General features: G+C 47.8%; 1 protein-coding gene across 1 annotated transcript in view; it reads right to left on the reverse strand.

The window, feature by feature from the left end:
- Nucleotides 1-4,939: 4,939 nt before the first annotated feature.
- LOC309561638 (uncharacterized protein) overlaps nucleotides 4,940-13,599 on the reverse strand; it is a gene marked incomplete at both ends in the record, with an annotated part of 62,957 nt that continues 54,297 nt past the window's right edge. The window contains 2 exons of the mRNA XM_082265635.1: nucleotides 4,940-5,080; nucleotides 5,418-5,713. Coding sequence (XP_082121761.1) covers nucleotides 4,940-5,080; nucleotides 5,418-5,713 — 437 coding nt within the window. The remainder of the gene's footprint in view (nucleotides 5,081-5,417; nucleotides 5,714-13,599) is intronic.

The raw sequence follows: 13,599 nt of genomic DNA on the forward strand, positions 1-13,599 counted from the left end.
GGTGAAAACAGGGAAAGGCTGGATAAAATTAACAAATAAATCACCAGGCCCGGATGGCATACATCCGAGAGTACTCAAATACTTAGTAAGACTATATCTAGACCACTGTCCCTGATCTTTACTGACAGTATTATGACAGGAAATGTACCAGGGGATTGGAGGAAAGCTAACGCAATACCGATATTCAAAAAAAGGGCAGAGGCATGTCCCAGGAAATTATAGGCCTGTCAGTCTGACATTGATGGTATGTAAACTTCTGGAGGGGATAAAGGGACTATATCGTAGAGTTTGCTAAAGACAACAACATCAGCAGTAATAAGCATGGGTTTAGAAATGGGCATTCTTTTCAAACCAATCTCTTATTCTACGAGGAGGTGAGCTGTGAGCTAGATAAGGGGGAGACAAGTCGATGTGGTGTACCTGGATTTCGCTAAGGCGTTTGATACAGTTCCCCACAAGCGCTTAATTTATAAAAAGGTCTGCAGGCATCGACCTTAAGGTTTGCTCTTGGATACGGAACTGGCTAAAAGGGCGTGTCCAAAGGGTGGTAATAAATAGTGCATACTCAAGACTGGTCTGAGGTGGTAAGTGGGGTCCCCCAAGGCTCAGTCCTGAGACCAACCCTGTTCAATTTATTCATAAACAGCATTGAGGACGGAATCAGTAGTTCTACATCAGTTTTTGCAGAGGACACAAAATTGGGCAGGGCAATAACTGCACGGCATGAAGCAGATATCCTACAGAATGACCTGGACAAAATAACCTGGACAAAATAAGAGTGGGCAACGACATGGCAAATGAGGTTTAACGTGGAGAAGTGTAAGGTTTTGCACTTGGGGACTAAAAAAAAAAAAACATAAAACCACAATACACTTTAGGGCGGGAAACTTTGGGGGAATCAAAAATGGAGAAAGATCTGGGAGTGTTGGTAGAGGATAGACTAAACAATAGCATGCAATGTCAAGCAGCAGCTGCCAAAGCCGGCATAATATTAGCATGCATGAAGAAAGGGATGTATTCCAGAGATATAAATATAATTCTACCACTTTATAAAACTCTGGTCCAACCGCATCTGAAATATTCTGTCCAGTTCTGATTGCCAGTCCTCAGGAGGGATGTGTTGGAGCTGGAGAGAGAGTCCAGAGAAGGGCAACTAAACTAATTGGGGATTGGAGGACCTTAATTATGAGGAGCATCTGCAAATCGCTTGATTTATTCTCTCTGGAGAAGAGACGCCTGAGAGGGGACATGATAGCAATTTATAAATACCTCAATGGTGATCTAAGCATAGGAAAAAAAAATTCTATTCAGTCAAAAGGATTGCATGAGGACTCGAGGGCATACAATGCGATTAGAGAAGTGTTTTAACCTCAGGCAATGCAGGGGGTTCTTTACTGTTAGGGCTACAGGATTGTGGAATTCTCTACCACAAGAGGAGGTTTCTGCGGGAAGTATGGTTGCTTTCAAAAAAGACTCTTGGACGTACATCTCAATGATCAGAACCTTCAGGGGTATGAGAGATGATTATGGCCACACACCTACACAGGTTGAACTGGATGGACTATTGTCTTTATTCAACCTAAACTACTATGTAACTATGTATGCTCCCATTGTGGGAACCACCTACCTACACTAATCCACAAGCTATGGTCTTGCCCACATATCTCCCTCTTTTGGGACAAGATTCTCCACCTCATACTGCTTACTTGGGGCCTATCATTACCCAAGGATGTTTACGCCCTGCTGTTTGGCCATCTGGAGTCAATCTATATACAACTGTCAAAGTCTGACAGGAAATCTCTGCTTTACCACAAACCCTGGCTCTTGAACTGCCTTATGATAGCGAGGAGGGCTATTCTGAAACAATGAACTGCTTCCTCTTCTCCAATAAAAGGAGGTACACAACTAACTCAACAGCTTATTTCGGAGGGACCAAATGGATCTGCATTACAGTCCTCAACCCCGCCAACATGTGTTCCTCAGAAAATGGCATACCTACTTAACTGTCGCTACCTCCCCTCCTATCCTTTAACTTTACTGCCTTGCCACCGACTGCTCTATGCTGTTTAGGCGGATGCCTCACCAACAGTACGTGCTACTCTGGTTTTGTTCCTTTTCGCTAACTGATGTGATGCAATGTCCTCCTGCTCACCTTTACCCATATTGGACCAGGTCTCAACCCATTACCCATATTGGACCAGGTCTCAACCCATCACCCAGCTGGTTTGTTACTTCTGCCTTCTCGCCATTGCATCGGCTCCCCCTACCCCCTTCCCTCTCGCCTCCTGTTAATTGCCCCCAAATTTCATGCAATACACGTTTAGGATACTTGTGTATGGTGCTATAGATCACTCAATGTATTGCCTTTGTTGGAAGTTTTCCAATGTTTAGGTTAAGTTACGTAAGGTATGATGCTCTCCTTTTTATACCACCTTTGTTTTTATATTCTTTACCGCATTGTATAGCCAAGGTCTTCTTTCAAACTTCAATAAAATGTTGTAAAAGCCATACCTGAGGAATGTATAGCTCTGTGCCTTCTCTGAATGACCTCCCTTAAAGCACCAACAATGCTGGAGCACTCCGACTCAGCTTTTAGATTCTGGTTGACCTAGAACAAAATCATATTAGATGTTGACAATTGGGAATAGCCAAAAGTACCAATTTAAGCGAAGCGCGCACGCGTGTGGGGGGGGGTAATGAAAGGTTTCTTGGGGGAAGCAGAATTTGCAGAAACGACTTAGAGGAATTGGGAGTTTAGAGAAAAAACACACACAAGGTGTAGCACTGCCCCCATAGGAACTGCTGAATATTTAGTACCGTAGGTTCCCCCTGGCTACCAGCACCCCACAATAAATAAAGACCAGTCCTTGATTTTCCTTGGCTCACACTTCAATAATCAATCCAGGGGTATTTGGTTGGATTTGTAGTTTATTGTAAAATGGGGATAGGAGAAGGAACTAGTGGGATACCCCAACTTTAACTATTCAGTGTGATTGAGGACTCCTATCCTCTCTGCTTTACTATGGATTTGGAACAGCCAGGCTGTTGATTCATCCTGCCACTTTGGATGAATGTAGATTAGGCCTCTTATCCTTAAGCTGATTTGGTGAACAAATGGTTATCTTTAGTACACTCTCCCAGGTAGCCCATCCCCTCTTCGGCTGCCACCCATCCACTGACTGTCCTAACAGGGGTGGCCCCCCTCCCCTTCAGGGTAGGCCCCTTGACACGAGTCCCTGTACTAACGATACTGTAGTCCCAGGGTCTCCAGTGTCTCCCCTCAGTCAGCTCTCCTGGACCTCTGGGTTCAGCTCCTCTCCACAGCTTCTCAGGACAACTTCCTGCAACCATATGGCACCTCTAAGGAGGAGGAGGAGGAGGAGGAGGAGGAGGAGGAGGAGGAGGAGGAGGAGGAGGAGGAGGAGGAGGAGGGACCCACCCCCCTCCCTCCAGCCAAAGACCGTCGCACATGTGCTCCTGGCATTTATACAGTATCCCAGAATGCACCAAGGTGACCTGCCCTCTGCCAATCATTAGGACTGTATTCAAAGCCTATGCACCCATTCGTCAGGTTTCCTCCCACTGTCCAACATGCCTCCCTATTGGACCAGCGTGAAACTCTCCAAACTGAATGAATTGCATACTGAGCAGACCTTACTGATAGATCCTGCTCTCTGGTAGGCAAAGAATATAGACTTATCTTCAGTCCCTCTGGTAAGCAGGCAGAGCTCAACATTATACTCACTAGCACCTACCTAGGAGGGGGCTATACAAGGTTTAATAGAAGCAGTCATAGGCTCAGATAGGTGAACCTAAACCCAACTACACTGGTCAATGTTACACCAGTCTTCATTTCGGATGTTGAACATTTGAGTTAGAACTTGTATCAAGTTATGGCAAGCCCAGATGGACCCCCAGTGAGAAATTATGGTAATTCTATACCATTAGAACATTCAAGAAGAAAAAAAAAAACACACAAAACAAAAACAAAAAACAAAAATCAATATTTGGTGTGACTACCCTTTGCAAGTGTACCTAGAATTGATGCTGGTTTGGAACTTTGCAGGTAGGTTGTTCCAAACATCTTGGTGAACTAACCACAGATCTTCTGTGGATGTAGGCTGTCTCAAATTCTTTTGTCTCTTCATGAAATCCCAGACAGATTATGTTGAGCTCAGGGTTCTGATGTCAAAAGGGAAGCAAGCATGAAGGATTTTATCTACTGTATTAAGTTTCCTTGGCAAATCATAGCGTCTACGGTCCTCAAAGCAGAGAAATACAGATACTTATCCATCAAGCTATTCCATCAGGGAGGCGTGTAATGGGACCCAGATGTATTCTGCAGCAGGGTAATGACCCAAAACATACAGCCAAGATTATTAAGAAATATGTAAAGATGGAGTCCTGAAGTGATGGTTTGACCCCCACAGAGCCATGATCTCAACAAAGTCTGTCTGGGATTATGTAAAGAGATAAGATTTGAGTCAGCCTACATCCACAGGAGATAGTGGTTGATTTGCCCAAGATGTTTGAACAACCTTCTTGTGGAGTTCCTTCAAAAATTTGCGCAAGTGTGCCTAGAAGAATTGCTGTTTGTTTGAAGCAAAAAAGGGCAGTTACCAAATACTGATTTGATTAAAGGTTTCTTCAGTTTTCTCACTTTAATTTTTTACCTGTTTGAAACGATTTACAAAATGCAAACATTTTTAGGCTGGTGTAAAAAAAAACAAAAAAAAAAAAAAAAAAAAAACACACTTTTTTGATATACATCCATTTTATACACATATAGGGGACTGGAGATTAAAGCTTACCGATCTCAACTGCACGCCTTGCCTGATTTGGTCCAAGTACAATGTTTGTTCATTTTGTTGACCAAGATATTTACGAGCAAACACCAGTTCTTCTGCAGCAGAGTCATCAAGATTGTCAGCATGAGGATTCAGTTGTAGGTCGAAGCCCTTATACAATAATTGTTCTTTAGGGGACTGTAGAGTTTGGTTATTGCCAAATTGTAACTTAAATGGAATAGAAGGAGCAGGTGGTATAGTTCCATGGGAGATCTCTGTGTGCAGTAGAGATTCTGAAGACAAGGGAGGAGTGATAACAGTTTCTGAAATTACACCTTTAGAAAACGCAGGAGGATCGGGAAAAGGTGGTACATCTTTATATTTTAGAACAGAAGACTCATTACTGAGTATAGGAGAAAGGGAGCCAGTAAAATCTCTCTCAAAATGTGGGAAAGAATGTGGGGACCGTAGCAAAGACTCAACTTCAGTTGCAGTGTTATTTGGATTAGGAGGCGGCAAGGAATAACTAGCCATTGCAGTAGTTTTTTTATTACTTGAGGTAGGATGGAGCGCAAGGTTTTTGGAATTTATTCCATAAAGATATTGGGGATGAGGTGGTAGCATGGGTACATCCTTAGATGGAGGATGAACAGAAGGGATACAGGAAATAGTCTGAGACAACTCTTTTAGATAAGGAGGCGTAGAAGGAGGGAGTTTCATGGATGAGAAGTGGCTGGAAGATGGAGTAGAAGAGGATGGAGGGACCTTGCTTCGTGATGGAATGTAGTTGAAAGTGTGGTCCGGTAGTGCATGTTTGGCTGCATGTGGAAACCGTTTATTAGGGCTCTTCCTCTTTTTGGCTGGTGTAATGCTAGAAGAAGACAAAGAACGGAGTCTGGTGCGTGTATTGGGCTTTTCCACAGATGCTGGAAAACAAGACACACATTTAGGAGTCAATTTGATCAATGACTAAATCTGCTTCACGCACATAATTATACAATACATGCATAAAGTATTCAGACACAAACCACAAAAATATCCCAGTTCAAGCGCTCAACACTAGTGATGGGCTGAACACCACCCCCAAAGCCCCCCCCCCTCCCCGGTTTGGTTCACACAAGAACTCCCAAACAGAGGAGAAAAAAAACAAAAAACAAAGAACAGGGGAAAAAAAAAAAAAAAAAAGGGATTTTTCAAAACATGTGCACACCCCCCTGCCCCCCCCCCCCCCCCGATGTAGAGCCATCATCAATCATGACACCTGTCGGACCAGAGGAGAAAAAAAAAAAAAAAAAAAAAAGCTTACCAGCGACTATTTCTAAGCCTTTCAGGACCGCACCTGGAAAGAGCGTAGCTCCACCTGAATTTTCCAGGAACCACTGCAGTCTAAACCACCATGCCTTCAGTTCTAGAGTAGCCTCTGACATGCTGGGAAATCGAGCACATAAAACAATCAACCATAGCAGGCTATTAAGTCACATCTTAAAAAAAATTAAAAAAAAAAACCTAGGAGGGTAGTAGGCTGCTGTCCTGAAAGGCTTAGACTTACCGGAGAGTATAGCCGAGTAACTTACCCCGGTGGGGGGGGGGGGGGGGGGGCGACAACTGCTACCAGAAAAATTGTTTTAAGAACTAAACTCTTCAGAGAAGCCTCCTCTAAGGGATCAAACCGAGATGGGATTTGTCTCGTGTTACAGGGGTTCACTAAAAAACTAAGGAAAAACCCAACAAGGTCACTGGCCTATTTCGTGCCAATGCCCTGAAAAAAAAAAAAAAAAACACCCCACAAACACACCCTGAAAAAGCCGCCAGCTCCTTCCTTCTCCATTCTTCATGGAGGAATTCCAAAACTAAAATTTTTAACCTGAAGTCTCTTAAAAGAACACCAGGAATTTGGTTTCTTCCACACCTTCATGTAGATAGCTCTGGTCACCTTTTTCCTACTACAAAGGGTGGAAATACGTTTCTCTGACAGACCCCAGGCCCTTAAGAAGTCTTCAGAAACCCAGAAAATATTGGCGCTTTTGAGTTTTGCTGGCTCACAAATAAATTGACCCGAGGCTGACCCATACTTCTGCAACCATCAGGAAGAATTCCTGATTTAGGCTCAATTCTGCTTCTACTATCTTTTTCCTGCTTAGGAGAACTACCAGGAGATTTTGGGAACTTTTTTTTTTTGAATTACTGTTAGAGAAGCCACATTTTGTTCTGCCCATTCAAGAAGCTGCATGGCTAGATCCATGCAAGAAGCCGCATGGCCAGAGCCAAGAGGCTCCTGCTCCTTGTTCCCCCATTTTGGTACATAGGCTACAACTGTCATGTTGTCCGACAGAACCTGAACATGTTGATCCCTGACAGCTTGTTGAAATGATAGGAGACCCAGAAAAATGGCCAACTGCCGCCAGTTGGACAAATTCCTGGTCTCTGTACTGCACAAAGAGTTGTGGTCCAAGGCAGTCGTCTAGATGGGCCCCCAGCCCCACGCACTTGCATCTGTGATCAGCCGTTTGTTTACGGGAAAAGATCACGTCAGGCCCTTTGTCAGATTGACCAGGTTTCGCCACCACCAGAGCCCTTTTCAACCTTGTAGCAATACTGATCGGCTTCTCTAGGGGCTGTAGATGTGACCGTTTCTGAAAAATATCCCTCTGGAGAGGGAGTGTAGCCTGGCCCACTGGATGGCCGGAATGGATGTGGTAAGCAAACCCAAAGCTGCCATTGCTACCCGGACCAATACCCTGAGGTTGGTTGGTCTTAATCTTTTTTTTTTTTCACAGAAACTTTTTTATTAATTTCCAAAACAAGTCACAAACAAGGATACAGTGCTGTGTTCACATTGGACAATATCATAGGCAGGCAGAAAAAGTAAGGCAAAACATATGTAGACAGTAACAAAAGATCTCCCGGACAGGCAACAGAGGCACAATACAGCTCAGAGGACCAACTCCCTCCCACCCAAGCAGCCACACCTTCCCAGCCAGGGCCATCCACCCCATAAAAGCCAACAGCTGTTAACAACCCCAGTTAGAGGGACACCAAGTGAAGGAGGGCACCACCCAGACAAGGGTCTACCAAAAGGAAAAATAAAAAGGGGGGGGGGGAGGATGGAGGAAGGGGGGAAGAGACAGAGGAGAGGAGAGGAGAGGAGGGGGGGGGGAGAGAAGAGGGTCCCGAGGGGGGGCCAAATGTAGCAAGGCAAAAGAAAGGAGGTCAAGAGAGCAGACAGAAAAAAAGCGGAGGGGATGGGTCTATCCCAGCCCTAGACTGTTCACCCACAACCCCCACACCTTATCGAATTTCTGAGGGCAACACCTGCTCATGTAGGTGAGTTTATAGAGCAGTAAGACAGTCAACCAGGGTCCGCCACCTAGACAGCAACGGAGGATCAGCCGATTTCCAGAGTAGCAATATCGCTTTCCGGGCATAGAACAGAAGATAAAATATAAAAAGTTGCATATGCCTCCTGTGAGAGACCAATCACAAAAACCCAGCAATGAGACTCTGGGATCAAGGACCATGCCATGAACCCCCAGACCCTCAAGTTCACCAACCACCGCCCACCAAAACCCCTTAGTAGTAGGGCAGGACCATACCATGTGGAAGAAGGTACCAGTTTGCCCACAGCCCCGGGGGCATACATCCGAACTACCGGGGTATTTCTTGGCCACTCGCTGAGGGGTATAGTAGGCCCTATGGAGAAACTTAAGTTGAATGAAACGATCCCTGGCCGAAATCATCCCAGAAATATAACCACCCAGCCCCTCCTCCCAGGCCTCCTCATCGAGGGACGGGATGTCTTCCCTCCAAAAGGGGGTAAAGGCGGGGGCTAGCCCCATCCACCTTACAGGTGATCCTAAGGTACACCGAAGAGAGAATGCGGTCAGCCCCCCCGAGTTGACAGGAACCGTTCCACAGTGTTGGGGGCCAGCGTGACAGCCCGCGGATACTGGCTCTGCAAGGCATGCTTCAGCTGTAAGTAGCGAAACAGCATAGAGGAGGGAAGATCATAGGAAGAGCGAAGAGTCGGGAACGGGAGAAGCACACCCGCCGGCATCACCTGTTGCAATCTTGTAATCCCGAACCGGTGCCACAGACCTGGGTCCGGAATGGACTGGAGGTGCCGCAGCCTGGGGTTACCCCAAATCGGAGTATGCGTGGAGACCGTGTCTGGGTCACTGACCACAGCCGACATCTGTCCCCACACCCTGACTGTTGTCCTCATAGGGACAGTCAGCTGTTGATGTACCCCAGGGCCACGGTATACCAAGTGACCAAGAGCAGTGTAAGAGCCCATAATCACTGCCTCCAGACTCACCGCCGGATTGTCCCGGGGCTGTGCGAACCACCATCTTACCGTGACCAGTACCGCCGCCGATAATAGCGAAAGTTGGGTATTGCCAGCCCACCCGAGGACAACGGGAGCTGCAGGGCAGCCTTCGCAACCCTGGGGACGGCCCCCGCCCAAACAGTCTATCACCACTTTGTCCAACTGCCGGAAAAAGGCGCACGGTATAGGGACTGGGGTATTACGGAAGGCATAAAGAAATTTAGGGAGAAAAATAATTTTGAGTAAATTAATCCTTCCCACCGGTGTCAAAGGCAACGATCGCCAAGTCTGGCAGCGTAGCTGTAATTCCTGCAAAATAGGAGCGACATTGTCATCCAGGTATTTAGCCACGTCCCGCTGTATTTCAATGCCCAAGTAACGAAATTTCGTGACCCACCATAAGGGCAAAGCGGGGGAGGAGGTGGGCGGAGCCGCCGATAGAGAAAACAGTAGGGATTTATCACAATTGATGCGAATCCCCGAGAATGAGCCAAACAGCTCAAAAATCTGCAACGCCAAGTCCAGGGATCCCGCTGCATCCGGGAGATAAAGGGCATAGTCAGCGTACAGCGAGAGCCGTTCAGACAATGGGCCCACCTGCAACCCCCCCAACTCGGGAGTCGACCGCCAAGAGAATAGCCAGGGGTTCCACCGCCAGGGCAAAGAGACCCGGGATAGTGGACAGCCCTGCCTAGTCCCCCTATGCAGTGAAAACGGGGGGGGGGGGGTGAGGGAACTATTGGTACGGACCCTAGCACGCGGGGCAGCATAGAGCAGTCTCAACCAGGAGATGAATTTCGGGCCGATGCCAAAGCGACGCAGGACTTCCCAAAGATATCCCCACTCGACCGAGTCGAAGACCTTCTCCGCGTCCAGAGAGGCCACCACCCCAGCCGAGCCTGACAACGCTGCATGAGAAACGTGGGTATAAAGGCAACGTATGTTGATGTCCGCCCCCTTGCCCGGCATAAATCCCGTTTGGTCCCCATTGATCAGTGATAAGATAACCGAGTTCAAACGGTGCGCCAGGACCTTCGCCAGAATCTTGGCGTCCACATTAAGGAGGGAAATTGGTCTATATGACGAGCAGCGTTCCGGATCCTTCCCAGGTTTAGGTATGACGACAATGACTGCCTCCGCCATAGAACTGGGTAAGCAATGCGTATCCAGGGCACCCTGCAGCAGGGAATGAAGGCGCGGGGCCACTAAATCGAAGTTGGATTTGTAAAATTCCACCGGTAGCCCATCCGGGCCCAGGGACTTACCAGGTTGTAGAGCCGCAATAGCCGTGGACAGTTCCTTAAGGGAAAAAAAAAAAAAAAAAAAAAAAAAATCGGGCTATCCAACTTATTCCTACCCTCCCCTGACAGTTGCGGAAATTCCACATCATCGAGATAAGCCGTGAGGTGTTCTGGGGGGATAAGTCACCCAAGAGCGATAAAGTTCCTCATAGTAACTGGCAAATTGGGCATTAATGGCAGAGGGGTCCGAGTGACAGCACCCCGCGTCATCCCTGATGTTGGCAATCAGCTTCGCGGGGGGAACGTTCCCGAGACAACCATGCCAACATACGACCTGCCCGCTCCCCCTGTTCAAAGACGCGTTGCGATTGTGACAACAGGCGCTTCCGACATGCCGTAGCCCGCAACAACGCTAGTTCGCGATGTACCGCTTGCAGCAGCGCATACATGCTCGAGTCTCCGTCCGCCCCATACCGCAGCTCCAGGGCCGTGGCTCGACAAATGCTAAAACAGATTCTTTCCTAGCCCGTCCTATCGCCCGCTGGTACAAGCCTTGAAAGCGTCCCAAACCAGCGAAGGAGAGGCGGTGTCAGCATTGTGTATCCAATACTCCAGCAGTTCGGAAGACACAACCGGGGCAACCCTTTCATCATCAACCCAAAACCTAGATAACCGCCAAACGCCCTCCCCCGGGGCCACCCCTATCCCCAAAGGGGCAAAGATAGGGGCATGGTCCGAGATCCCCCGAGGTAAAATAGATACCTCCCGGGTACCTGCAAGCAGGGAGCCCGAGAGGTAAACACGGTCAATTCTCGAGTAGGTGGCAAAAGTGGCAGGTATATTGTCTCAGCCCGGGGTTCTTCCACCTCCACCAATCCCAGGGCGTCCGCCCACCGAGAAAAGGGGGAGAATCCACAGGGCCCCCCCCCCCCCAGCAAACCTGTCCAGCGATGGGTTGGGGGGCATATTAAAGTCTCCCGCCACCAACAGACAGGCCTCCGGGTACAGAGCCAAGAGCGGAGTCAGCCGCTGCAGGAGGGTAAGCTGGCCCGGCGGAGGCACATATATTCCAGCAATACACATTTCCAACCCCTCACAGAGTGCGTGGAGCAAAACATACCGCCCCTCAGGGTCCAGGTGAAGATCTAGGAGGCTAAAAAACTGACTGATTTGTGGATCAGGATGCTCACCCCCCTGGAATAGGAGGAGCAGGTGGCATGGTAGCAAGACCCTACCCAGGCCCTTTTGAGCGCCAGCACCCTACTGCCCACCAGTTGGGTCTCCTGCAAAATGCAAATATGAGGGCAGTGTCGCTGCAAAAAGGAAAAAACAAGTGACCGCTTGAACTTGGAGTTCAAGCCCCGGACATTCCAGGAAATTACATTAAACGGGACCCATAGTAGCAATTTGGAAAAAATAAAAGCCTCCAGATCCCCACCACAGACCCCAGGAGGGGGCAACCCCCCACCCCCCAGCAAGCCCAGGAGCTGATCAGACCAACCGACATAGAATAGTAAATAGAACACCGAACCCCCCTTGGCAGAGAGCATACACCAGTCATGTCCAAAGTCCGGCCCGCGGGCCAGTTGCGGCCAGTCCTTTAGACACTGCTGACTTTAAAATGCCTCTCTCGGAGACTCCTCACATCCCTGCCCCGATGCGATGGCTCGGGGACGGGGCCTGTGGCCTTTCTCGGCAGCTCCCGAGTCCCACTCCGCTCAGCTCCATCTGCCCACGACTGCGTGGGAGTGCAGAAAGAATTTGAAAATAGCTCGCCTTCTCTCCTTCACTGCACACAGCCACCTGTAGTAGCCGACCAAGGATCTTGTGGAGCTGACCGAGGAGATGTCACTTCTACAATCCTACTGCCTGTTTCTGTAAGTGTGTGTATGTGTATGTATGTATGTATGGAGCTGACCGAGGAGGCGTCACTTCTACAATCCTACTGCCTGTTTCTGTAAGGCTCCATGTACACGGGACGTTGTGAATGGACGTTTAGGAGCAGTTGGGCGTTTTTTTTCAGAAGCCCCTGAACCCACCTACATGTTATCTGTCCATGTACACAGGGTCGTTTACAGTCATTTGCAGGCAGTTGAGTTCAGGGACGTTTTTTGGAACCCAATTTTTTGCGTTCGAACGTGTGTTTCCCGGCGTTTCAAACGCAAAAACGTAGCCGAACGCGACCAAACGTGGCCAAATGCGATGACCCGCGTTTGGCGCTCGCGTTTTTCCATTTTAAAGGGGAAAGATTTTTTTGACCTCTAGGAATGGTTTTAAATGCAAACGCCCGCTAAACGCGGGTGCAAACACGACACAACGGATGTTTCAAACGCCCTGAAAAAAAAAATTCCAGCATTCAAGGGACTTTAACAACGTCCCGTGTACATGGAGCCTCCCGTGTACATGGAGCCTAAGTGTGATTTTATTCATAAAGTACTGATGCTTATTATTTCCTATATCTATCTATGTGTGTGTATGGATGGTATATGTGTGTGTGCGCATGGATGGATGTGTGTGCGTGCGTATATATATATATATATAATATATATATATATATATATATATATATATATATATATATATATATATATATATATATTTATATATTTTAATGGTTCAAATGTCAGGCAAAATGGTCGGCCCTCACGCATGTTCACTTCATCAAATCTGGCCCTCTTTGAAAAAAAGTATAGACACCACTGGCATACACCGTATCAAAAACCCCCAAGAACACAGCTGAAAGCAAACAGGAAAAACAGAAAACAAAAACACCCCAAATGCAAATTACAAAAGGCATCGTAACAGCACAAAATCCCCCCCCCCCCCAAACCTGGGTGTGCGCGCATTCCCAATAAACCAAACAGGCAACCGCCAATGGGTGTCGCAATCCAGCGGGCACCAGGGGTACCAACAGGTATCACCACTGCATAGTCAGTCGGCCGCAGGAGCCGCCATCAGCTGAAGGATAGATGGTCTCTGCAGAACAGGTAATCAAGGCATCAACTTCACCCCTAAAGTTCAAGGGGGGCACAGAGCTTAAACAGGTTGCAAACAGTAGAACGGAAGGAAGGGGGTCCCCATGTAGTCATTGGAGTAAGGCCACAAGACAAGACCAGCAGAATCCAGCCAGGCACAGGGAAGTAATCCGTAGAAGAGTCTCCAAGCCTATGGGAAGAGGACACCCCCCCAGTGAACAACGTGTCATCCAGAGTGCAGAGGGCGCACAGGGGGACTCACGGCCGTG

Source organism: Pelophylax lessonae, assembly GCF_965119305.1.
Source record: "Pelophylax lessonae genome assembly, chromosome: 8".
NCBI classification, from domain to species: Eukaryota; Metazoa; Chordata; class Amphibia; order Anura; family Ranidae; genus Pelophylax; species Pelophylax lessonae.